The 23,950-nt window shown below is 48.6% G+C and overlaps 8 protein-coding genes across 8 annotated transcripts; 3 read left to right on the top strand and 5 right to left on the bottom strand.

Annotated features, from left to right (window-relative positions):
- The first annotated feature begins 1,484 nt into the window (after positions 1-1,484).
- F5147DRAFT_689871 (uncharacterized protein) lies at positions 1,485-3,484 on the top strand. The gene is made up of 15 exons (XM_041437008.1): positions 1,485-1,655; positions 1,703-1,795; positions 1,849-1,873; positions 1,925-2,006; positions 2,061-2,093; positions 2,149-2,160; positions 2,224-2,237; positions 2,287-2,395; positions 2,446-2,588; positions 2,634-2,691; positions 2,746-2,813; positions 2,867-2,877; positions 2,928-3,057; positions 3,132-3,164; positions 3,213-3,484. Exons 1-15 carry the CDS (start codon positions 1,630-1,632, stop codon positions 3,303-3,305), a joined length of 930 nt encoding a protein of 309 aa, XP_041293949.1. The 5' UTR covers positions 1,485-1,629; the 3' UTR covers positions 3,306-3,484.
- Positions 3,485-3,514: 30 nt separating this feature from the next.
- F5147DRAFT_689867 (uncharacterized protein) lies at positions 3,515-5,536 on the top strand. Its single transcript, XM_041437007.1, has 3 exons — positions 3,515-4,320; positions 4,374-4,641; positions 4,696-5,536. Exons 1-3 carry the CDS (start codon positions 3,678-3,680, stop codon positions 5,330-5,332), a joined length of 1,548 nt encoding a protein of 515 aa, XP_041293948.1. The 5' UTR covers positions 3,515-3,677; the 3' UTR covers positions 5,333-5,536.
- On the bottom strand, positions 5,537-7,121 carry F5147DRAFT_689864 (NADP-dependent oxidoreductase domain-containing protein). Its single transcript, XM_041437006.1, has 9 exons — positions 6,962-7,121; positions 6,762-6,908; positions 6,651-6,694; positions 6,415-6,594; positions 6,344-6,361; positions 6,209-6,289; positions 6,069-6,161; positions 5,862-6,015; positions 5,537-5,813 (listed from the first exon to the last, which is right to left on the bottom strand). The coding sequence occupies exons 1-9, from the start codon at positions 6,986-6,988 to the stop codon at positions 5,586-5,588; spliced, it is 972 nt and encodes a 323-aa protein (XP_041293947.1). The 5' UTR covers positions 6,989-7,121; the 3' UTR covers positions 5,537-5,585.
- Positions 7,122-10,636, bottom strand: F5147DRAFT_689859 (fungal-specific transcription factor domain-containing protein). The gene is made up of 14 exons (XM_041437005.1): positions 10,449-10,636; positions 10,373-10,392; positions 10,251-10,305; positions 9,843-10,199; positions 9,445-9,795; positions 9,238-9,395; positions 9,116-9,184; positions 8,904-9,063; positions 8,739-8,856; positions 8,450-8,682; positions 8,258-8,394; positions 8,186-8,209; positions 7,494-8,129; positions 7,122-7,442 (listed from the first exon to the last, which is right to left on the bottom strand). Exons 1-14 carry the CDS (start codon positions 10,515-10,517, stop codon positions 7,355-7,357), a joined length of 2,475 nt encoding a protein of 824 aa, XP_041293946.1. The 5' UTR covers positions 10,518-10,636; the 3' UTR covers positions 7,122-7,354.
- Positions 10,637-11,649: 1,013 nt separating this feature from the next.
- On the bottom strand, positions 11,650-14,747 carry F5147DRAFT_134807 (uncharacterized protein). The gene is made up of 3 exons (XM_041428209.1): positions 14,404-14,747; positions 14,152-14,355; positions 11,650-14,081 (listed from the first exon to the last, which is right to left on the bottom strand). Exons 1-3 carry the CDS (start codon positions 14,495-14,497, stop codon positions 11,869-11,871), a joined length of 2,511 nt encoding a protein of 836 aa, XP_041293945.1. The 5' UTR covers positions 14,498-14,747; the 3' UTR covers positions 11,650-11,868.
- A 791-nt stretch (positions 14,748-15,538) lies between these two features.
- On the bottom strand, positions 15,539-16,569 carry F5147DRAFT_134685 (uncharacterized protein). Its single transcript, XM_041428208.1, has 5 exons — positions 16,449-16,569; positions 16,245-16,356; positions 15,776-16,189; positions 15,703-15,720; positions 15,539-15,648 (listed from the first exon to the last, which is right to left on the bottom strand). The coding sequence occupies exons 1-5, from the start codon at positions 16,475-16,477 to the stop codon at positions 15,562-15,564; spliced, it is 660 nt and encodes a 219-aa protein (XP_041293944.1). The 5' UTR covers positions 16,478-16,569; the 3' UTR covers positions 15,539-15,561.
- A 662-nt stretch (positions 16,570-17,231) lies between these two features.
- Positions 17,232-20,291, top strand: F5147DRAFT_689843 (ribosomal protein S5 domain 2-type protein). Its single transcript, XM_041437004.1, has 12 exons — positions 17,232-17,367; positions 17,431-17,713; positions 17,765-17,851; positions 17,907-17,914; positions 17,974-18,272; positions 18,383-18,627; positions 18,712-18,834; positions 18,894-19,273; positions 19,359-19,457; positions 19,565-19,744; positions 19,797-19,955; positions 20,015-20,291. Exons 2-12 carry the CDS (start codon positions 17,622-17,624, stop codon positions 20,032-20,034), a joined length of 1,692 nt encoding a protein of 563 aa, XP_041293943.1. The 5' UTR covers positions 17,232-17,367; positions 17,431-17,621; the 3' UTR covers positions 20,035-20,291.
- F5147DRAFT_689823 (kinase-like domain-containing protein) lies at positions 20,278-23,819 on the bottom strand. Its single transcript, XM_041437003.1, has 14 exons — positions 23,645-23,819; positions 23,508-23,594; positions 23,356-23,457; positions 23,164-23,307; positions 22,986-23,106; positions 22,843-22,929; positions 22,711-22,791; positions 22,423-22,659; positions 22,086-22,367; positions 21,769-22,035; positions 21,120-21,717; positions 20,990-21,064; positions 20,924-20,938; positions 20,278-20,874 (listed from the first exon to the last, which is right to left on the bottom strand). Exons 1-14 carry the CDS (start codon positions 23,716-23,718, stop codon positions 20,501-20,503), a joined length of 2,544 nt encoding a protein of 847 aa, XP_041293942.1. The 5' UTR covers positions 23,719-23,819; the 3' UTR covers positions 20,278-20,500.
- Positions 23,820-23,950: the final 131 nt, after the last annotated feature.

The following is a 23,950-nucleotide window of genomic DNA, read 5'->3' as shown; positions in this document are numbered from 1 at the left end:
GACTGTTAGCGTTTCGGCTCTGTAACCATTCAATTGAACTGACGTTATTTAGTAAAGGTTGGACCCCGTAAACCATGATGTGTCGGAGAAAGGTATGCATCCTTTTCTATGTATTATCGTCTTCATTGTCCCAATTACATGATGCTTTCGTTGTCCTACTCGTCCAAGTCGAGTTTGCGGTCTTCGCGCACAGTATCCTCTGCCTTTGAACGCTGCCGCATCTCTTTGCACCCTGCCCAAGTGACCTTTGACACCAATCCCGCTCCTGCAGCCTAGCTGTGCCGTCGTCGCCAGTTAATTTCTTTTTTGGAACCGTGACAGCGCATCAATACTAGGCGGCACGCCCGCGCCAAGACCTAACGCCAGATCTCCATCGTGCTCGCAGTCAACACTCCCTCGTTGCCTCTTCCCATCAATCCTCACTATTGCCGCGGCTTTCATATTCTTTCTTCAGTGGTTTTCACTGCATCCTGAATTTCTTCTTCTCCTAGCTTGCCGCTCTACCTCGTAGTATACATAGCGTCCTAAATATCAATGTCTACATACGTGTTCTTGCCACATCAGTAGGCATAATTGTATATTACATTCTCCTCTCACCCAGAAAATTAATGACATGAGAATTTAGGTTGGTTGATGATCAAAATTTCATATGTAAAAGATTGTGAAGAAGATGCTACACTTCACACCCAAGTCCTGTATGGCAGGGGTGGCAGACACGAGGGAGATGGTGACACGAGGATGAAGAAGCCAAGAAGTTGGAGAAGCGCCTAAGGAATGTGTTTGACTGTAAGCGTCGATGTGGTGAGTTCAATCGGGGGCACGTGTCCGTTGGTGCTGATGAGTGCGTAGGCTATAGGAGGTGAAAGCGCACGGAGGGACGTTGGGTTCAGAATTCGGAGCAGCTAGCTCGGCAATGGTCGCTTAAGGGAGCGACACGAATGTGATTGAACAGCACAGAATAGATACGCGCAAGGGCGGTGAACTTGGATGAAGAAATATCCTTACCGAGAGGCCTTGAGGTCAGTACTGTGTTCAAGGACTCGTGGTTCCCACCTGTTGGGAGCCGATCTAAAACTCTAGTAAACGATAAACTGGCTAGTAGCAAAACAGTATCACAATTTAATTATGTAAGAGGCTAAATGAAGTTCGAGGCCGAATAAGCCTGTTATAACACTAATTACATAATGACTCATCGGTCACACGATGCTTTCCACCAAGTAAATAGATTTCTACATAGACTGGCTGGCTAGTGGCAACTTCCAAAATTTGGAAGGACTGAGTGAGCACGGGAACGTGATTCTGGCTGATTAGAGACGAGGATGCGGCCTTTACTCTAGATCTGGAGTCTGGTCCAAGTCTAGGTATAAATGTGCTCGGGGTCTAATATTAATATGACCGCGGTGACCTTCCAAAACAGAACAAAAAAAATCTCGTGATCTGTGTAGATTCTCAGAATTATCAATGACACCCTGACTTAAACCCTGAAAACGTACGCTTTAATCGGACGAGAATAAGATGCGGATGGGCTATCTACTACTACTTATATGAGAACCCTGCGCCATTTTCCCAGTCTTTTAGCCCCCTCATCGCTTGAAGGAGCTCAATAACCACATATTGGTTGTGTCCAGCATGCCGCTTACTGCTGCTGGAATCTCGTAGGTCTTCAAATTCTGGTCTTACCAGCGCACTCACTGGCAATCAGGTTTGGCCCCTTACTCGTAGGCTTTGCCGTCAACACAATTTTGTACGGCGCGCTGGTCACATCAGGACTCGTATATTTTTCTTCCTTTAAAAAGTGAGCAATCCGATCCAATATGAATACTCACTTTATAATCAATTCTCTCCCAGTGACGGTCCATGGATACGACTTCTTGTATGAGGCATTTTTCAAATGAGTGGACAGCAGGTTGATTTTACTTTTCAGGTGTCAACCCTTCTGTTGTTGTGCACCGCCAATGTCATTCTGCAGTTCGTCTTCTTGAATGATACTCTCATCATTCACTTTGGTGTGTTCATTCTCATTTATACTGGATGCAAGGTCTAAACTAGTTGTTACAAAGGCGACCAATATAGTTTGACCAGAGCCAACTGGGGTGTGTTGTTTTTTCATAAATCGTGCGCCACTGTGTTCTCATTCGACATTTCCAGTTTTCTCCATACGTGCGTACTTCTCTTCAAGTAGTCATCTGCTAGCATATCAGTAATCGCCCATATCATTTTTAGTACCTGGCATCGCGGTATTTTGTTCTCTGATCGTAAGCCTCTTGCCGGCTGACCATGCACAAGGGTGTTGTATCCTCCCTCGTCCAGTTTTTCTTCGCCTGGAGAATCCGCATTTTGACATCTAGTGTCTGGCCAGTTGGAATCATGGTTATTCTCGCGAGTGCTGCATTCCGTAGGTAGTTTGACTGTTCAAACTCACCGTTGTTGTCTCATGGCTACCAGTTTGTGGCATTGGAACCACAGTTGCGATCAATATGGTGCCTGTGTTCGCCCAGTTTCATAGGTTTGAAATCGTATTTGTCATCGGCCTTGCCTCTTCTGCTTTGGATAACCTCCTGATCACCGGGTTACTTGTCCGTTCCCTGGTCCGTCATTCTTCATTTTGGCATACATGCTTTAACATGCTACAGAGTGAACACAAAACGGGATTTATGGACACTGATCATATCATCAAAAAGATAATACGAGGTACTTGATTCTCAGTCGGTTCCTGTGTCAATGAGCGAGCAATTGGTATTTTAGTCACTCTGCAGACCGGTCTGCTGACAGCAATATGGACCCTCATTGACCTGGCTGTATATATAGCGCTTGTGAGTCCGTTTGCTTCGCATCAAAGACCAACTTACAGGTTTGGTTTCACCAGACCGACGGCATGTAAGTACATCTCTGGTATGCTTTCTAAAACAATAATTAATACTCTACAGGCATCTGGTCTTCAATGAATCTCTCGCACAATTTTACACGATTTCCCTCATGTCGACGTTGATAGCCCGTCCACGAGACCATGTTTACACCGACTTCACCGTTGTGAATGGAGACCAAACTGAGAGAAGGGTCCGTCATTTTTTCTTACTTGGCTCATGATGCCGAAGCTTTTTTCGATGATCAACAGCTAACCAGGATATCAGATTGCCCAAATTCCCCTCGAATGTAGTAGAAATGTAAGGGATCTCATCTCGTACAGGATCTCGCGCTTAATCTTGACGTAGACTGATCGGAGAAGGAATTCCGAGTTGGTTTTTGACGCGGTCAGCCTAAAGAAATTTAACTCGGTACACGTTGCCACGGACACTCAGCAGTGACATAGATTTAGAATCCGCTGTGTACTATATGCATGATGTCGCACTGTATTATTATGACAACCACAAGCATGCAGATAGAGCACCCATCGTTACATTGACGTTCATGCGCTAAGACTTACTGTTACATATACAGGCGGCCTCGTGGATCATACTTGGCGATATATAAGTACTTTACCTCATGAGGCCGGAGGCTTTACGTCTTGAAGGCGATTGCCTTCTCTTTATAGAATACCATCACAATCATCCACACCGACATTTGGTATAATGGCATCCGAGTATTACGATGCGAGAGCGCTGGTTTTAAAACTTAAACGCGTCTAATCCTCCCATCTTACTTCGCAATCTGTAGGCTGTCAGTCATCAATTAGAGGAATGGCATTAACAACCAAGGACCAAACTGCAAAATTCTTTCCTCTCTTGTGCAACAAATTCAACATCACTAATATCAAACAAGACATCCTCAAGTGGGATAAGGAGTGGGAGGCGGCGATCGCATCATCAACAGCAGCAGACGTCCTCAAGGAGATTTCCTATTTACTGGATGATTCTTCCATCATTTACGTTGACATGGAGTCCGTGCGCTTGATTCTCCGCAATATCCAAGAACGCGCAGCTCGAAGCCTGCGCAAGACCCTTCACAGAGGGCAATTTAACACCATCTGGTTGTTGTTGGATGCCTCTGAACAGAGGAGACATATTCTTCAGGGTCTTGAGAAGGCATCCGAGGCACCTGGTACGCTTTGGGGTCAAGGCAATCGCGCTCTTTGTCCAGATGTCACAGTTTCAAACTTCCTATTGGAGGGCGGGAAGGGTTTTATCGGTTTTCTCACTCGTTTCTTGGAGGTTTTCGACTCGTCTGATCCAGCGTTCCTGCCAAACTCGTGGTGGGAACAGGCGTCGAATCTACCAAACCCATGGTGGAAACAGACATCGTCGAATGATGCTAGCAGACAGAGATCTAAAAGTACAAAACTCGTGTTTGAAACCGCAACTATCGACAGGAACGCGTTCATCGGTGAGTTTTCTCCTGCTTATAAACATGGTGCGTCTCTGAAAATAAATCATCAGGTCTCTTCTTGCTGTTCTCGTCGGAGTCGATTTTACACGACATTACCCATCGTAGCATGGGGATGAAAGACGTCCTGAACATCGTGGAGAATACAGGAACTTATTTTGCTCATTCTTTAGCACTGGCAAAGGCTACTCTCAGGGATAAACCCCTTGTACGCTGCGAGAACTGTACGAAAACACCAGAAGACATCGGACAAGGCGTTCGCTTTATGGTGTGTAGTACTTGCAAATCAAAACTCAAATTCGAAGTACATTATTGTTCTCAGTGCGTAATAGTACTATAATCTTTCTTCATCATGCCTCATGTTTCATCTGCCAGATCCTGCCAGAACGAAGACTGGCCCGTTCACAAAAAGGCTTGTGGCAAGAAGGAGGTTTCGAAAGGTCTCAGCGGAACCAAGGATGACGACCTTTGGCAATTTGGTAGTGGTCAATTGGGTCCAATTGCCGACATGATGCGTAATCTCCCAACGAATCAGGATGGGACTGTGGATATTGCAAACGTTGGCGTAGGTCCCTGTAAGGGCCGACGTTCCCCTGCTGCGGAACGTCAAGCCGACATGCTTGAAGCCGACAAAGAAGCCGATTATTTCCTCTTCACTGCAAGCAATGTACCAGTTCGTTTTGTGATCGATGATCCGGGAGCGAAGATGGTCTTCCGGATCAACCGGCGCATGATCATGACGCAGACCGCAGATTCTGGTCTCGAGCCTATGGCAGAGTACATGCTCAAACACAGGAGCGGATTTCCTGGTTTGAGTCGGGACGTCATCCTCAAGCAGCTCTGCGCGGAACATGGGAATAATACCACCGAAAAGGTGGTCGAGTGGGAGCGGAAAAGTCGAGAACGTGGAGTTAGCATTGGCACGGTGATAGAGTCTCTGTCGAAGGACTTCATGAAGGTATTTGGGCACACCTTCTCCAAGTGGTATGGGTTTTTGTTGATCTGCGTTTAGAGACGACACATTGTCTTCCCAAGAGACTATGAAGATTCCAGCTCGCATCTATCCAGCATTCCTTTAACCTTAAACGCTCGACCTAATTTCTTGTGTGTTCTAGGATATTGTGTGTGTCGATAAAGTACACAGTACTTGATTGTCATCCTAGTTGACGCTGTGGCGGCGTTCGTTGAAATTCATTATCATAACAGTAAATTCAATTGTCACTAGGTTTACCACACTCTTGACTATGCCTCAACGGAAAGAGCCCTCAACGCCAGTATAACGGGGTGCTTCCGTGTGCCTTCACAAGCCTGCAAGCCTCGTCAAGCGCATCAATAACATCCTGTGGGAGGGGCCCTTTCTCCGAGTCAACACAATTTTGCTCCAGTTGCGCTGCACTGCTAGCGCCCAGGATAATACCGTCTTCCGGCGTCAGTAGAGAATGGTGTTGACACCAACGAAGGGCAACCTCTGTAAGACGAAGACCATGTCCGTCCTGTCCAAGCCATTAGTCATATAGACTGTTTGTTGCAGAGGGACATACGGCAGCGGCTTTCACGAGTTCAAGAGCCTTGAAGTACCCTTCACTAAGGTACCGTGCTCGGTACATCTGGCCCATCTTCGACTTCGGGTCAAAGCGACCACCCTCGGGAGCTACCTCCTCGGTGGAAAGCACCTTGCCTGCAAAAAGACCGCCGCTACATCTTGTGATGAGGGTTCCATCTAAATAACATTTTTGAACCCCACTCACGCTAATGGGTTATAACAGACCAGCCGCAAGCCATACTTCCGGCAGCAAGGAAGGAGCTCAGGCTCCATCTCCCGGGTGATCGCATTGTACATCCTACATGCATCATGAGTACTTTCTATTATAACTGGAATTATACGAACACCTGGTAGATCTTTGGCAGCACATAACCATTCGCTTTGCAGATTCCGACAACTTCTGCAACCTCCCAAGCTGCAAAGTTGCTGTTATATGACTTAGTCCTGGAACTTGGGAGAGCATTCTACGAACACGCTCACCTAAGACCAAATATCTCGCTGATGGGCCAGTAAGATTATATTCCTTCATTCGAAGGGACGTGGACACTCACAAACGACCCTCTGTATAGAGCTTGTTGATCTCTCGTACAGTGTCCTCAAACGGGACGCTACGATCAGGAGCGTGCAAATACAAAACCCGGACTTTGTCGCGCTTCAGAGATCGGAGAGACGTGAGGAAAATAGACCGTAATGCATGCGGGCTGTGATCTCCCGGAGTGACAGGGTACACTCTACGCCAGAAAATCAGCACATGCCCGTGACCACAGCCCGAAATCATACAACGCACTTGGTGTCGATCGTCGCATTCTTCAAATCAAGCTTGGCCAAGACCTGGCGTGAAAGTGAAAACCATTCAGTTAGCGCCAGGGTTCGACGTTCGACGCGTCAGCGTGCCCACCTGTTCAGTGGTGCCCTCGGCATATACGCGTGCCGTGTCCAGTTCAGTGTGGCCGTGACTGAAGAAGATGTCTAGGATTTCCTGACAGTCCTTCTCGCTGGACGTCCGCACTCCGTTCGTGCCCTCGAACCCCATGGTCATCGTCCCCTTTCCTCATACATATCAGCGCGATATTCAAAGGAAACATTCGAATTTCTTACAAAAAGAAGAGGTATGCGAGTCGACATGTTGGAAATAGAAACGTTAGAACTAACTGAGAAATATGTGTTGATGATGATAGTTTCAACAGAGTACTAGCCTCGTGCCAGACTTTGTTAGTTTCATACACCGGGCGTAGGAATATGGAATCCCGCTTTTCCTGATGGCTTCTTGTCATGTGTACAAGTCTATGGAAAGGCTACAGAAATAAGGCGAATTGACCTCATGATAGCATCTATAGATGAGATAATAAAATACTGCCTCATGTCCATCAAAAGCTATACAATTTACACAAGACGAGCGCTGCATGTACTTCTCACTACATTAGGGCATTATCAACATGTATAATGGATGCGAGCCAAGAGTAAGAAAGTAAAAAGACATCATTGTGAAGTTTAGTGTCCATGCCTCGAGTGTGAGGCTGAACCGTCGGGATTTGCCATCCCAGATACATTTGTGAGGTACGTTCCCCAGTCATTAAGCCTGTGCACTCATCAGCAGGGATTTGAATTAGCCCAAATGAGTGCGACTCACTCAAAACCAGTGGGAGCGTTGGACCACATGGCAATCGTGTCCGTGTCAAAACAGCTTGCCCCAGGATGCTGAAGTACATTGTGCTGATGCATGCCACCCATCAGACTCTGCAACCCCTGAGGGTCGTCACCATAAGGCGAGGAAGTGGAGGTCCCTGATTGATATTGCGCCGGATACTGGGTCATCTGCTCATAGAACATATCATCCACGCTGTACGCGGCAGGAACAGCGGCCTGCGAATAATCTTGAGGCAGGGTCACGTTTTGCATAGAAGTCTGCGTAGCGTGTGGTTGCACCGGATTCCCACCCCCGTGAGAATACCACATATTACTGTTAGATGAACCAAGCGATGCGGACGTGTTAGGGAAGCTCAGTGGTCCGTGGAGCGGTAGGCGCCCAAGATCATTGCTGTAGAGTGGAAGATCAAATGAGCTCAAGGGCTTCGAGCGAGCGTGGGCAGCTGCGTCGCGCCCGACACGGCGCGATCCTGCGATAGTACGGGGTACCTCTGATGGTGAAGTCGTAGGCGGAGCAGACATTGGACTACCTGAATCACGTTCACGCTTTGTTCCACCGGAGGGACTCGGCTGGGGCAGCGGAAGGTCACCGACGGATGCCAGTTCATACAGGATATCCCTTCCATATAGTTTGAGCCCTCTACCGAAAAAAGATCAAGACTGAAATGTACATACCACAGACGACCAGCAGTGTGCCAGCTATTAATTAATGAGAGACATTCTTCCGCAGTAAAAAAGTTGACAGACCGTTTTTCGCATGACTTCAGTATAGACATGCACTTATGCACATCTGCCATCTCCTTCGTAGGATCAGTATACAGTCCAGAGCGTTTTCCACCCCAGATATTCAGAAGCAAGACAATGCCTGCCGTGAACGCAGCCATCTAAAGTAACATTACGATGTACAGAGTATCAAAGGATCGAAATTCCTTGACGTACCTGTGAATAAGGCACCGGCTTACCAGATCGACATCGATATACATCCATGACGTGGCTGCAAGATCGAGCAGCATTTGTACAAATCGCCAAGGAAGGGAAAGATAAGGGAGATGGTTTTCGAGGTGACGGAATGAATGGGCGGTGGATGAGAATCTGGACATGATAGTAACTTGAATAGAGGGAATATGACTGCAGGAAAAAGTCATTAATCTGCATATTTGGATCCCATCTGACTTTAGGTTGTAGAATTTAGCAGCGGCAATAACGAAGTCCAAGCTAAGATACATACGGTGATCAGGAAGAGCGTCGATCCATTTATTAAGCGCAGAATCAAGCTCTGCAACTGTTTGTTGCTCCCATTGCTGCCCAACGAAGCCAAGCAGTACTTTCAGCTTGTTGATCGAATACTGCAGCACGTCATTAATCGGCAGTTCGTATGCGAGAAGTTACATACAATAGTGCGAAGGGCAAATGCGAGTATGTGGTTAAGCTTCAGGAAATTGATGAAGTGCGATATCAGAGAAGGTTTGCCAGGAGGCTGCTTGAACATTTGGTCCGGGTCCGGGTGCTCCCAGTATTCGTCATCACATTCGAGAGGCATGTCGAGATCGAAGCTATAATTTCGGTCAGCTTCATATCGTCATAGGGTGACGGAGATAGACCCACTCTTCATCCTGTATCGCACATGGTCGTCCCAACGATGAGCTCACCGATCGGTCTAAGCTGACTAGAACCCTGAGACAAAACATTGAGACGCAATGTGCTACGGTGAGTGACTCGAACCATACCAGAATGCACGTTTCCAAAGCTCCTCTTCGACAGTGGGCTTATTGCTGTAAGCCTTGCGGCGATGTGCACCAACATCCTGCGCAAGACGGATACCGACTCCAACGATGGTCCAACATGCCTGTGGGGCTGAAGTCCCCATCAAGTAAATCACAGATAACTAGGTGCGAGTTAGTAATTCAATAGAGGAGCGCTGGCTTGACACCTACACAATGCACTTGGAGGTCCTCCAGACGTGGTGGTCCAAGCAAGGTCTTCATGACCATCTGTACCTGTTCGAAAAACTTCCATCCCGACGAATGTTCGCTCTGACCTTCCAAACAGACGCGGCGATCTTCAGAGAAGCGCGAGCCTACGGCTAGGACCAACAAATATACCGCCCCAAATGACGTGTTTCGGCGGTGGAGCCCCTGGGCCACCTTGCACTCAAAGGTTGGCCGGTGCAACAGTGGAGTTAGAACATTATAGTGAGCAAAATAGAGGTCGACAAGGGAGGCAGCAAGATCTTCCTCAGGAAAGTTATAGGTCGGCTCAGCATCATTCTTCGCGGCCAGCTCCCACTTGATGAGATGTCAAATTTAGAAACAAAAGTTATGACCATACGCACAGGAAAGGTTCCACGAAACTCAGGTCGACCTTTGGGTTGCATGAGATTAGGAGGTTGAATATCTTCATCGCCGATGTACTCCTTTTTTAGGTCGATAGCTTTTTGCACGAGCATCACACCGCTTGATTTTCCAAAGAAACGGGATAAGTTCGGATTGATAGACATGTTCTGCATGTGATCAGCGAGGCGGACGGATACTATCTCGTCGTCATCGCTGGATACGAGATCTTCGAGAGGAGTGGTAGCATAGGGACTCATGACATGGCTGGTTGAGCCATTCATGTTGCCTTTTTGCCAGGCTTCCCTGTCCAAGGGACCGCCTCCGAGCTCCTGAGAGAAGTCGGCGTCAGGGCAGACCTGGGTTGGAGTGAGCGACGATCATGAAGAGTATCTGCGCAACAGACCGACCTTTTGCAGAAGCTTCTCCATCTTCTCCAAACGATTCTCCAGGCTCTCGACATATCTATGTAAAGTATCGTCTACGGTGAGTACCGTGGGTGGATGCGGGAAAGCCATTGCTTCACACGTACCCCTTTGGGGGACCTCGTTTCTAGGGCAGGGTGCATCAAGCGCCACTCGAGGAGATGACCGAGGGGGAGAGCGCACCTTTGCAGCCTCTATGTACGTACATTCAAAATTATACGCAATGCAATTGGAACATCGGTTCCCTGGCATCTGGCTTCCATCACCTTAAAGCGAGCGCCCCCAAAAAGTATAGCAAGAGAGTACATGGTCAATTTTACTACTGAGCAACCACCGGGGGGCGAGAGGTAATGAGGCTGACTCACATCGAACTGGATCAGAGGTTTAAAATTAACGGCGGCCTTGATGAATTCAAGACAAGTAGTGCTTACTCTTCTTGCGCCTACAAATGTCACACGCCCTTTGTACTCGTCGTTTTTTTGAGCCGGGCAAGGTTAGGGCATTATCGTGTTCATTGTACTCGTCTTCTGCGGATGACATGGTGGAATCGGGTTGAGCCCTTGCAAGCGGATACTGCTTGTGCTGTATCAGGGTTCACGTGGTACTGAGTGCGCGAGAGAAATAATGATATTAATGGAAACAGACTTAATTATAAGCCGATGGTATTCGTAACCCAGACGGCATGGGAGTACCGCGATCATACACGTACTTACTACTTAAATATTCAAATCGTTGGTTTTAAAGTCGGGCTGATCATTAACTTATCTGCAAATGTTTGATATTCATCAGACTACCGTTGGATACCGTCAGGAACAAACAAATCCAAACTTGGTTAATTATTTATTGAATTTAATATTACTAATGGATATTTCTCAACGTCACTGTCAAGGCGGGGTTAGATAGTGTTCACCTGATGAAACGTAGAGGAGTCCGCGGTTGAACACTCCATAGGGTAAGTAAGCTACTCCGCTGATAGATGATTCAGATCTCAGATCCTAGCGGTTTGAGCAACACAGGAAACCATACATAGCTGGGTGGTGCCTGGTCAGCTGGCGACACAATACATACATACAACCCAATCGGTCCCTAAATGGAAGAACCCCTTGTCATTAATATATGTACAACTTGGCGAGACACCCCAAGTATACCTACCCTACACACTATGAGTACATGAGGCAAGGGTTCGAAAGCAAATTGAACACAACACCCTAATCCATAGGAATAACTACATGGTAATTAAGGTGACTACTATTACAACGTAAATGGACAGCGAGGATGACGGAGGATGACGCGGACGGAGTGTGACATGCAAGTGCAAATTATGTGTGGGAGATGCAACGATACGACGAAGGTTGGGGGAAGCGCAGCATGAGAGTGAGTAAAACGCGCGGCAGACGAGGGAGGGAAACCGCGCCCTGCAGTATCAGTAGCATGTTCACCAGTGGAGCATGCGAGTACTAAAGTACGAAAGAAAAGACAGAGATAAACGCAACCGTGCCGCGTGATTAGAGGACAAGACGATGAGAAAAAACAGACCCCTTGACATATGCGAGAGACACCAGATTATAGAAGATCCACATGTTGGCAAAGTCCGGCAAGAAAATTACCACCCTGAGTAGTGGTAGTCGTCCGCCCAACTTCGATTTCGAGCCATTGCGCGTTGCCTGCGCTCATCCCTATCCTGAGCCTCAGCACTCTTGGTAGCGCTAGGATTCTCCCCGACCGAAGTCGTCGAAGCAAGCGGTCGCAACCCACCGAGTACGCCATTGTTCGTACGTCTCGCGTTTGCAGCTGGGTTGGTAGTACTGCTTACCTGCCGCTCCCACAATAGTTGCCTCCGCATGCTCTCTGACAGCTCAGTGCGAAGCATTATTCGCCGGGTTGTGCGCGGCGTCATGGGTAGCGCGGGAGCGGGAAGGTTATATGGATGACCGAGGGGTATAGGCGCCGTGGATTGTGCAGCAGGAGCGATATGATTCTCCACCACACATGTATGCGTATGTTGAGTCGCTTGCGATGCATTGCCGTTTTCCGGTGCGCGCCGCGATATTAGCGCTTGAAGCCTCTGCTGTGCTACACTCCGCGATACCTGGATCTTATCGTCCTCGTCATCGTTGTCATCGTCTTCACCGCTCTCATCTTCCATCTCTTCCTCCTTCGGGCGTCCCTTTGGCCTATACCCCCCTTTCTCGTTATCTGCCCCCTTCATTCCAGACGATGGGGGCTTCGAGCTCGACACAGCAGTAATTTGTGCAGCCAGGGGTAACGCCGCCGAACTTTTACTTGTCTGCAGCCTTGCAGGCCCCGCAAACCCACTAACACTCCTTTGTGGAGCATGCGCCTGCTCAGCTTGACGCTGTGCTTGCCGTTGCATCCGCACAAGATCCGCGGTTGAATGACTCAAGCGATACGGATGATTCGGCGGGAATATTGTAGGGTTGGGGTTCATGAGCTGAGAAAGTAACCCCGACTGTGTGCGATTGAGATTGGAGTACGAACGTTTGGGAACCTTTGCGAAGAGGTCACGTTGGCGCTGAGCCTCCAGTGCAGCCCCGCGTAGTCCAGTTTCCTCAGCTTCATGGGCTTTGTCCTCAGCGTCCATGTCCTCAGAGGCCCATCCAGAGTCATCCGCATCAGTGGTCTCGTAATCTTCCTCAGAAGTACTGGCGACAACGATGGTTTTCCGCTGTTGGGGACCCGTGCCGTTGCTTGCATTAGAAGCAGCATTGCCAACGCCGTTGGCGTTTCCGTTGACTACAGTGTTACCACTCGCAGTAGAAGGAGCCACGACCGGCCGCGCGGGCTTTACATTGATCGCCGTCATACCGTTGATCGCAGCGCCCAATCCAATAACCACAGGGACAGGTGGAGGCGGGGGAGGAGGAGTGAGCTTCGCCGAGCTCCCGTGAGCAGACTTGGACCCATTCGACGAGTTCGACCCGATATTAAACATCGCACGCGGTTTACTATCCTGATTCGAATGCTTGCGCTGAATCGAAGGCCCGATGTGCCTTGCGGAGTGGGTCCGTTTTGCCAAAGCCGGCCGGGCAGACGATCTCCCTAATTCCTTGCCCTTCTTTGGCCTAGTACTGGCACGATCTTTCTCTTTCAGCTCTTTCGTGACTTCTTTCTCAATATCAGTGCTGTGCATCTGACTGGAGGCCACGCTCGACGCATCGAACAAGTCAACGCGGCTCTTTCCGCTCTCCGTTGAGCCGTCGCATTCCGGGGATGCATCTTCAGGGCTCTGTTGTAGGAAAAACCTTCCAGAGACCTTCGAGGACTCGGCGCCTCGGACCGGGGCCAGGGATGGTAAAAGTCCGTCTGGTAGAGTTGACTGCGGGAGCGGCTGTTCCGCCTGCGCTTGACGTTTCATGGTTAGTGTAGGTGGGGGAAGCGGCGGTAGAAGGAACGTCGATGGTGGCTGTGAGGCACTAGTTCGTTCTTCACTGAGGGAGGGCGTCATCGGTGGAGTAGGTTGGGGCGTGGGGTTGACGACAACAACACGCGGAAAGTAAGCTTCTGTAGATGTAGGCGTCGAGGGAAGCTGAACGGAGGGGACGGTAGGTTGTTGAAACGAACGCGGCGATGGCGTCTTGTCGGGTATAAGAACATTATTTGGCAACATGTCTATTATTATTCGGCCAACAAACGAAGAAGATTTGGGGCGGAATGAAGTGCTGAGAGGCGGTGCTACGGGGGTGCCTGATGAGAATTGGGGTATGCACAGACGCTCAGGAACAACAGGGCTCGTTGTGGATGCAGGGGATGGAGGATGTTGATATATAGATGTCGAATGCGGGCAAGGGGGTGTGCCTACATGTGCGGAACACAAGGAGAACGCGAGATGAGCAAAGACGAAAAAGGAAATGATCCTCGGACATACCTAAAGGCTGGACTACCTCGACAGAGTCGGTAAGGGGGAAGAACGAGTTGCGGGTATCGGACGATACTGTGAGGTTCGAGATGGAATCCGGTGTAGGAGGTAGGTATGACTGCTGAGACAGAATAAGTTCACGGTGCCATAGCCTCCAAGAGATATTCTCAAGTCTCCGGCCATCCTGAAGTGACTCCTTGCACTTTGTGAAGACTAGAAAGAGAGTTAGAAAGCTGAGTGATGCATACAGGTAAAACTTACGAGTCCAGAGAGCTGAGAGGGCATCTTGCCCTTGAAGATCTTTCACTGCATCAGGCGTGACAGAGAGGACAGGTGCAGGGAAGGATGTGATCATGGAGATGGGGCAAAGTCAAGGACGTTGGAGGATACGAGTGCCGTTGGGGACTGTAATCAACGTTTGAAATCGCGAGAAGACCCTGGCTGCTAAAAATCCCAGTTGTTCTAGAATGAGGAATTCAGGGATTTCTGGAATTCAGTTTACCGGAGCAGATATCGGACCTGATAGATATCAAGCGCTGGTCTTAACACGCCCTTGCAAGGCCGTGTATGGTCTTGAAATGTAGGAAGAGAAGGATGTGAGAGAGAGCTACTTGAAGAGTGAGTTTCATTGAAACCACTTGTCCCGATTTGCACCTTGTGGCCCTGTGGGTTCCCGGTCCGACCGCCAGCACAACGACACCGGCCTCATGCCCTGACACCCCCGATTATCCTAATTTTTTTTAATATTTCCATCCCTACAACAACTCAGACTCAAATCTGAATCATGTGCATGGTCATCAGTTCACCTTTCCACGTAAATCGACAGCCAACTTTAATATTTGCCAGATCGTTCGTGACGACGCACTGCGGGGTTTATATTCACCGATTAAACTTTTTTAGCAAAACTGTTTGAACAAATTATTTTCACAAATTTTTATTTTATAGAAAGACGTGAGATCAAGACAGGAGAAACGGAACAAGTCGCAATTATGAGGACATCAGATAAGCCTCATACAGCAGCTATATCACTTGATATGGGCCAATATGAACCTAATATGCAACCACACGAAATGAAAGCGAAAGGGACGGACGGGCCTCAATTGACAACACGGCCGCATGCGAAGTTCAACGTCAATGCGAAATGTGGCTGACATTCAATGATTCGATATATCCGGCTTGCGAACGAATTGGCAGAATTAGTATATGTATGTACACTACGCTAACACGAGCTGCTTCTGGTGTTGGTCGGTAGCACCGGCGTTTGTAGTAATACTTTTGACCCTGAATTTCCGCGGATTCCAAGTGTGGGGTACATACTACGCGGGTAATAGCTCGGTCTGCTTCGGTGCGGAGAAACCCTTGACATACACGTAGATGCGGGGACAATCAACGATCAGGTGGACTTTGGCTTACCTCGGACTAGCGGTAGAACTCCGGCATCGGCATCTCATTTTTACAAGTTCCTTTCTCGAGGTGATATTTCAACCCGTTTGCGTTCAAGTACGTCTGTTTTCCATCAGGTTTCCCTTCTCATCTTCAATACGCCGAGACTAGACTTACTTTGGTGCAATCAGGACGCTAATCAGCGGAAATTAATGGGGCGACCATGTGGGCGTAATCAAATAATGCTTACGGGACAGTTATACGTCTTGTCTTTTTTTCGTAGACGAGGTCGATGGACCCGTTTTCCAGTGCGAACCGGCTTGCTCTTCACCTTGGTGAACGAGTTTTGTGGTAGAAATTCTTCTGAACTCGTCTCTACGGGACTGATCGGCTCTGAGATAGAGGGCGAAGACCAATCTGATACCGAATCGAAACAAAATTCCGGGTCAAGAAACGCCACTGGAGCCCTTGGTGCAGGATAACCCAACACAAAACTCATATAAGGTCCCTCGCTCTCGTGATCTAAAAAGCGCAGTATCGGGCTAGGGTTCGGGTACACAGCATTCCCGGCGCTGTCGAACACCACAACATGTGCTTCCTCAAAGTGATCCACCAATGAGTGAAGGTCTCTAAGGGACAACCCGCAACATGTGAAATCGGAGCACTGCGATATACGCGTCGCATCAGTCCCCACAATCAAAAATAGAGAATGAGCCTACAATAGTTTGTTCACGCTCAACGAATGGAGTGTCGTCGGACCATGGCGACAAGGAACGTGGCAATGATCCGGCATGTGCGGATATGGGCGGGGCATACTGAGACCATGGGTATCTGAGGTGTAATGGGTAAAAAAAACGTGATTTGTTAGCATCTCGGATCCAAGTCAAGGGTACGAGTATGGGTACTGAACGTTCTAGACTTACTGGATCTCTAGATGTTCGTAACTGTTCATGCCGGCAGACTTGAAATACGGGGACGACAGAGGAGATGAGAGCAGTTATGATGGGAGCAGGTGAGATTGACGCGAGCTGGTGTTGATCTGGGTAACTATATAATCACCACACTAGGGAGCCGCGGATCAGGTGTAATAGTAGCCCGCGGGGATCTAGCTAATTAGTTTACACAACGTCGAGTGGTCTACAAGAGAACAGATGAGTAAAGTGCTCTGGTCGACCTCGAAGGCTTGATCGATGGTGATAACAAGGAAGACTGTAAGTCGGCGTAAAAGAGGCCGTACATGGGACAAGAAGCTGATAAATTCAGGTTACAGGGGCACGGTAGCTAAGAAGGTTGGGAGTAGGCAATTAATTATAATGAAAACAAAATAGTAGAAAGTCACCAACGAGGATGAAATCAAGAGGAATGAATGGATGATTCTTGGCTTCGTTATCCATCTGGGCCATGGTGAAATTAACTTCTTTTCCTGATGTCGCATGCGCGTGTACATGATCGATGATCAGTGGTGCAGGCACCAATACGAGGGTGGTTGCTTCAATGGGATTTGCCAGTCCTTAGCATTCGGATGAGTCTAAGATCGATCGGACCGGAGCATGCCTACCAATGATATCCCAATCCCTGCATCACCTCTGCGATTCGATTCTGGCCTAGCCGTCCCTTGCAGGATCTGTGAGGTTATGAAATGGTGAGCTGCCAAGTATCAGGGCAGAAAGAGTCATGGAGACAGCATATTATTCATAAAGATGAGGGGAAAGTGATATCGTGAAGTAACTTGAAGAGAGCCGGGAGGATCTCGACTACACAGCGAGACGTCTCGCAGTCTGGGATTGTTCGCGACCATCGCTCTGCATCAAAATGGATTGTGGCGGAACACCAGTTGTGTGAGTGAGCATCAACGTTCGCATTGCTCTCCGTGCACTACTTATGTACACAAACAATTGATTTCAGACAGCTTGATCCTTAACGTCGCGGTAACGTATAGCGGCTAGACTCCCTAGCCAGCCTACAACAAGGACAAACAAACGCAAGTACTCATCAATAAATCCGGGCCTTCTGTCGTGCCCCCGGGCCGCCCTTGCTCTGCACCGAGGCTCGGCAGGGGTGGAGTGGCCCTTACACTTCGTTTCATATTTGCGAGGATGACAGTTCTTCCAGCAGCTGATACACCAATCCCCATCTTCACCACCCTGAAAGAAGTGTATGGCAGTCTCGCGACAGCAGCCAAACACGTGTGAGTCTGGGCTCTAGGAATTGTGTACTATTTTTTAATTCTTTTAGGTAGAGAACGCTGGGACGAGCTTGTCAGAGAATTTGAGACCAAGTTCGGGCACAAACCTACATATGTCGCCCGAGCCCCAGGCCGAGTCAAGTACGTTTACACTCTCCTTTTCCCACTGATGTTCATCGTTCCCCGTGTAACACAGCCTCATTGGTATGATATAATCTCATTAATATCCACAGTACAATGCGGTGCTTATTTATGGGATGCAGGTGAACACATAGATTATGCGGACTTTGGTGTTTTTCCAGCCGCTATAGAGCATGATATTCTCATTGCTTGTGCTTCGCGGCCAGCGTCTACCGCTGCTGCGCATCCTGAGGGTCATGCGCCAGGCTCTGTCGTAGCTGAGAACCTTCACACTCGTTACACACGCCAGGTCTTCTGGCCGACTCGCCGTCACACGCTTGGCGATGATGTTCCCCTTGACGCTGTGCGCGTCGCCCCCTGGCACTTGGACATCGATAAAAGCGAGCTACGATGGGAAAGTTATGTCAAGGCGGGATATTATGTATGTGTCTTTGCCCCTTTCGTGTCCCTTCTCCAGCTTTTGACGTTCCTTCGTTCCTCACCTTCACTTCAATTCTTCATGAGTTTTCATGTGCTAATTGTCGGGTATAGGGTGTTCTGAATCACTTCTTCTTTCCATCGTCCATATCCCCCGTCCCTGTCCCTGTTGACATTCTCGTAACTGGAAATGTTCCTCCTGGTTCTGGTCTTTCAAGCAGTGCAGCCATGGTCGTCTCGAGTACACTGGCATTTTTAGCAGTCAATGGTATTTTTGACGGGGAAAAGGCCCCAACCAAGGGTGAGCTGGTAAATATTGCAGTGGAAAATGAGAGACGAGTTGGGGTAAACAGTGGGGGGTGAGTGTCGCTATTTTCTGACAGCTTTGTGTTTTAAATTTGCCCCTCAATATCCACGCAACTAACCGCTCACTTTCTTTGCAGGATGGACCAATCAGCTTCCGTGATCGCTCTTCCTGGCAGTGCACTATATGTCTCCTTCGTGCCTTCCCTTCATGCGGAGCCAATCGTACTTCCGCGCGACGCCGTGTTTGTCTGTGCTAATAGGTACCGTAGCCAATTCACAGTCGTCCAAAACTTCCTGACAGATTTAATCTCGGCGACAGCCTAATCGTCTCCAATAAAGCAGAAAGCGCTAAACACCAATACAACCTCCGTGTTGCGGAGACCCTCGCAGCTGCCCGCCTCCTCTCTCATCGTCTCAATCTCCAAGTCGACTCCATAGACGGCGAAAACATGAAGCGGCACCTCGTCACCTTACGTGAAGTCCTCGCTCGGAAGAGCGGCTTCTATCGAGATGAGCAAGATGCACAGTTGGAAGATCTTGTGCAGCTCCAGAAAGGATTGGTGGACATGTTGGAAATTGCTATGGACTATTTGTTGCCAGAGTTTGGTGATAGAACAGACATCTCCCTAGATGAGATGATTGGTAAGAGTGGGATGGGTGAGGCAGAATTTAGGGAGTTGTATCTTTCGGGGGTGGACGGTGAGCTGTTTTTGATGGTGCCCATTTTATTCATCACTGACTTGATGCTCGTCCTGACATGTTTTGCTGTTTGAAAATTCATCAGTGGAGACAACTAACTTTGAGCTGTATCTCCGTGCTCGGCACGTTTTTGAAGAGGCGCTCAAAGTGCTCAAATTTAGGGAAGTCTGCTTAGCTGGAGGAGGTGCAGTTTTTTCCTTGGGTCCGTTTTGTGACAATCAAATAACACTATCTACACTCGACGATGCCGCTGATCGACATATCATCGCTCATCAACCCTTCAATCATCAGGCAACGAAGAATCCAAGCTCCAGACCCTCGGTAAACTGATGAACGAGTCGCACGACAGCTGCCACAGGCAATTCGACTGCTCCCATCCGAAAGTGAACGACCTCGTCCGTGTCGCGCGGAGCTTTGGGGAAGTGGACACAGGACGGGGAAAGGGGAGAATATATGGGAGTCGTATGACTGGTGCGTTCTGTTGCATACACCCCATTGGCCTCTGATTTTGATGCGCTCGAAGGCGCTGGCTGGGGTGGTTGCACCGTTTCTCTCGTACATCGAGACGATGTTGAAGCGTTTATCATGCACGTGAAAAAGAAATATGCGTCGTATGAGGGCATGAGCGAGGACGACCTTGCAAGCTGTGTATTTGCGACGGAGCCGGGGATGGGCGCGTGTGGTGATTTTTGATTTTGGTTTTGAGAATTCTTGGGTGTGCTGATGATGTTCCTTGGACAGTGTTCAAGTTAACAGATTGACCACCAGACTGGAAAGCCGGTCAGGCTCGATCACTATGCTGGTAGTCTTTTGATCGATGTCGATTTGAGAATAACACACGAAGGCACCACTCGGGTGTTGCCGAGAGGCTTGGGGAAGGATTGTACTTATTAGTTTTGGAACTACAGAACTTTGCCTTATGCCGGAGTGATGGTGTATGACTTGGCCTTGCAGTCTTTTCTCGGAATCAAAACATTCGAGCTATCGATCAATGCACACTGCATACCGTTTTCTCCTTTGAGTCTGTGCCTGCTAGTGATTTCGCTTAGTCCTTGCATGAATCGATATCCGAAACTACATAAATAGCTGACAAGTATAGCAACACTTCCGAAATCCAATACCCCATAGGACCATGTACGGTAAAAGCTGCAACAAATGCTCATCATCAAAGCGGCCGAAAGCACAAGCACAATCCCAGCAAAAATAGCATACACACCACTCGCCCGCTCAACTCCTCCAATACTGGGCTAAATCATGAATCCGATCTAGCACAACCGTGAAATACGAGGTCTCATTCAACAACGCCTCGAAATGCTTGATCGCCTCCTCCTCTGTCAAGTCCAACCGAAACTTCTCCTGGATCTGCTCATGCACGTCGCGGTGTTTGATGTCTGGAATGTTCGCGTCCACCATGAGCGCTACCAAGTTGAGAATGAGGTTGGCGCTTTTCCGGAGGATCGTAAATGCGGTGAAGCAGTAGTTTTTGAATCGCGCGTAGTGGGTCGATTGGGCTCCGCCCATGCCGTCGACCATCTCTTTGCAGACTTTGACGGGAGGAGGAAACGGCTTTGGGTCCCGACCGAGGATATACCCGAAATCGACTTCATCAAATGTCAGTAGCACGAAATATACGGACAAAGTTACACTGACCATGGAAAAAGTGACCTGTGAAGCCAATATTAAGAACTGGACCCTTCTGGTCATAATTCCACTTACCATCCGGTGTCAGTAAAAGGTTGTCCAAATGCCGATCACCTACGCCTAGAAGGTATGTCACAACGCAGTATCCAGCTATCACCAAGGCTTAGCGCACATCCTCCAGCCATGATTGCAGAACGAGACTCACCACAGCTGCGTACAAATGTATCAATAACACTCGGCTCGACTCCATACGTTCCAACGCTGCCCTCATCCGGATTGTTCGCTCTCAAATAGTTCAAGAGCGTCCCATTCTCACTGATAATTGCTGCGATAGTCTTGCTGGGGATAAACTGCACCATACCCTGCAACAGTCCGGTCGCCAGCACATCATAGGGGATGAGCTTCAGATCCAAATTCTCCTTCCTGAGCAACTGATCCATGAGCGTGAACAACTGGAGTACAAGCTGGTCCTGGCGCATGTCATCGCCATCTTTGAAAATCACAGGATACTCCGTGCCGTCAGAACACTGAAAATATAACAAGAAGGGGTAAAGATTCGACTTGAAGACCGAAGACTTTTCAGCAATGATGCCCGTAATCTCTATGCGTGCGTTGAGCGGCAGAGGTAGAGGAGGAATGTTGACGAGCCCGTTCTTGGAGTCGTTGATGAAGGAGCGAAGTTTCTCGATTTTTTTAGGTCGTGGGTCTTTAGAAGTGCGCAGCTCCTTGGCTCGTTTGGCGAGGGTCTCGACGAGGACGCCTTGGCGTCGCATGAGCTCGCGGCGTTCACTGCCATTCTCGGACTAAGGAACCGTTTTATGAGCGAAGGTAAACATGAATAGGAGGCCGATTACCTCTAAAATCTTGCTCAGAAACTTGAACACCACCCGCCCGTACATTTTCGCCACGACCCTATCCTCCAATTCCACTTCTACTATCAGATACCAATACAGCCGGTTACCCAGTGTATGGTTTTGCACTCCACGTGCGATCAAAAAGTCTGTCAGCCCGCTATCGTCATGAGATATTGCGCTTGTTGTCGAACGACTCGAGCGCTGCTCGCTAGCGGCACTTTCAAATTTGAGCGCCTGTACGAGTTGCAAGAGATATAACAGAAGTTCCTGCCAAGATCATCAGTGCCGCGATCAGGGAGGGAAAAGAAATATTTGACTTCGTCATCTGCGCGGTTAAGCTGCCGTACTGCAAACGCTCTTACTCTCGAGTCCACAGTTCCTGGTCCGAGGAGCTCCAAAGCATCATCGGTGTCGACCTCTGTCCACATTGGCAGTAGCTCCTCCACTGCTTGTTTGACTTCCGAAGGATCGCGCCAAGTGACAGACTTGAGGAATTTGGTAAGCCCGCGCTTGTCTCGTGCGAGGTAAAAACGAAACTTCCAGATGAGGTCTTTCTCCTCGGAGTTGAGAGGCTGAGAGGGCGCATAATTGAGTATTTCCTACAAATGGCGTGTGAGGAATTCATCAGTGCATAACGATCGGTGTTTTGCGCACATTAAGCTCATCTCTGATCTTGGCATTTGGTTTGAGCTCTCTGTCGTACGGACTACTTCGGTGACTCCGCACGAGTCGACGATGCTTGTCCTCCACGGGGTTTTCGCGTGCAATCTCGGGGTCAAGGATGGCCCAGAGGTGTGGATCTGTAGCAAAATAACTGGGAAGTACAGGTGTAAGAGGTGTTTGGGCTGCTACTGGAGGTGCAAATGGTATCGTCGCCTGATTCTGGGCCTCCTATAGAGAGTAAAACGTCAAGGAGACTACATTCAAGAAGAAGTGACTTACAGCTTCGCTGAATATCACGGGAAAGTCGAATCGTGGAAGGTCGACATAAAGATACATGTTTTCTGACTTCTCTGTCTCCACCTTCAGTCCTCTTTGAGTGTTTGCATTTGCATTTGATCGTAGAGGACTTACAGCGTGTATCTCCTCCATTTTTCTGAAAGCCATATTGTCTAACCAATCTGACTTTGGCAAGTCGCCACGTTCGTATTTCTTCACGAGCTGAGGGGAAAAGTCAGGTATGAACGAGCGTACCACAGAGCTGTCGTGCTGCCTACCTTCTCTAAACGACCCATTTCATCCCTGTTGCCAAGTTTACTGGGAGTTTTAGTCTGCATGGAGCCGTCTGCTTCTTGACCTGCCCAAAGCAACAAACGGTGTTTTCCCCGGCGCAAAGTCCTAATCCAGTGACCGCATGATAAGCATTGCGATGCAATTTAGATATACCTGGCAAACCATTTCTTTCCAAACATCCTAAACGTTGTGCCACCGACGGGCACCGCTGTGCGTGGAGCTCCGATATCCCATACAGTAAATGTTATCTGTGAACTCAATGGGAGGTCGCAGTACCGAACGGGTAACGTTATCCATTCGTTCCACCTGTATAAATAGTCAGATCAATCGAGATAAGGGCAAAACAAGGCGTACACATAGTTGTTCTTGAAAGCTTTGAAGGAAGTGCGGAAGGGTATGGTCAGCGGCTTGTTATCCGCCAGGAGCTGGCAGGAGACATAGAGGTCAGAAAAAGCCCTGACATTTGGGTCAACATAAAAAAGTTACATTATCAGAGAAAAACGCACGAAGATTGTGCACCGTGAAACCTCAGTTCTGGGTTCTCGAGTAGCTCTGAAACAGACGGTTGTGGTATTGATCCCTCTAACTGAGAACTAGTGCTGAGTGTGGGCAAGTGGCCCGCAAGATGAGTAATGGTGCGTACATGCGGAAAGTAACAGGGAGCTTGAGATCAGATAGCTTTGCAAAAGTGAAGTCGTCTCGGTTGTCCTTGTCCATGAAGAAAACGGCGAGCTTTTGGACTTACTAGACTAGTGGGAGGTATTATTCTGGCTTTGGTATTGAGATACTAAAGTGTTTATAACGCATTTGCACTTTCCTGACAAATTGAACTATCCCCCGAGGGTTCTTGATCTGTCGATTTCCCATGCCTCCTTCTTGTTGTCCTTTATTGTGTCCCTGCCGCGCACTTGCTGAGCACTCATGTCCTCCTGAACTTGCTCCTCATGAT

The sequence above is a fragment of the Suillus discolor genome, assembly GCF_016758755.1.
Source record: "Suillus discolor strain FC423 chromosome Unknown F5147scaffold_21, whole genome shotgun sequence".
Classification (NCBI taxonomy): domain Eukaryota; kingdom Fungi; phylum Basidiomycota; class Agaricomycetes; order Boletales; family Suillaceae; genus Suillus; species Suillus discolor.
Note: the sequence above shows the minus strand (reverse complement) of the source record. Positions and strands in the feature narration are given on the sequence as shown.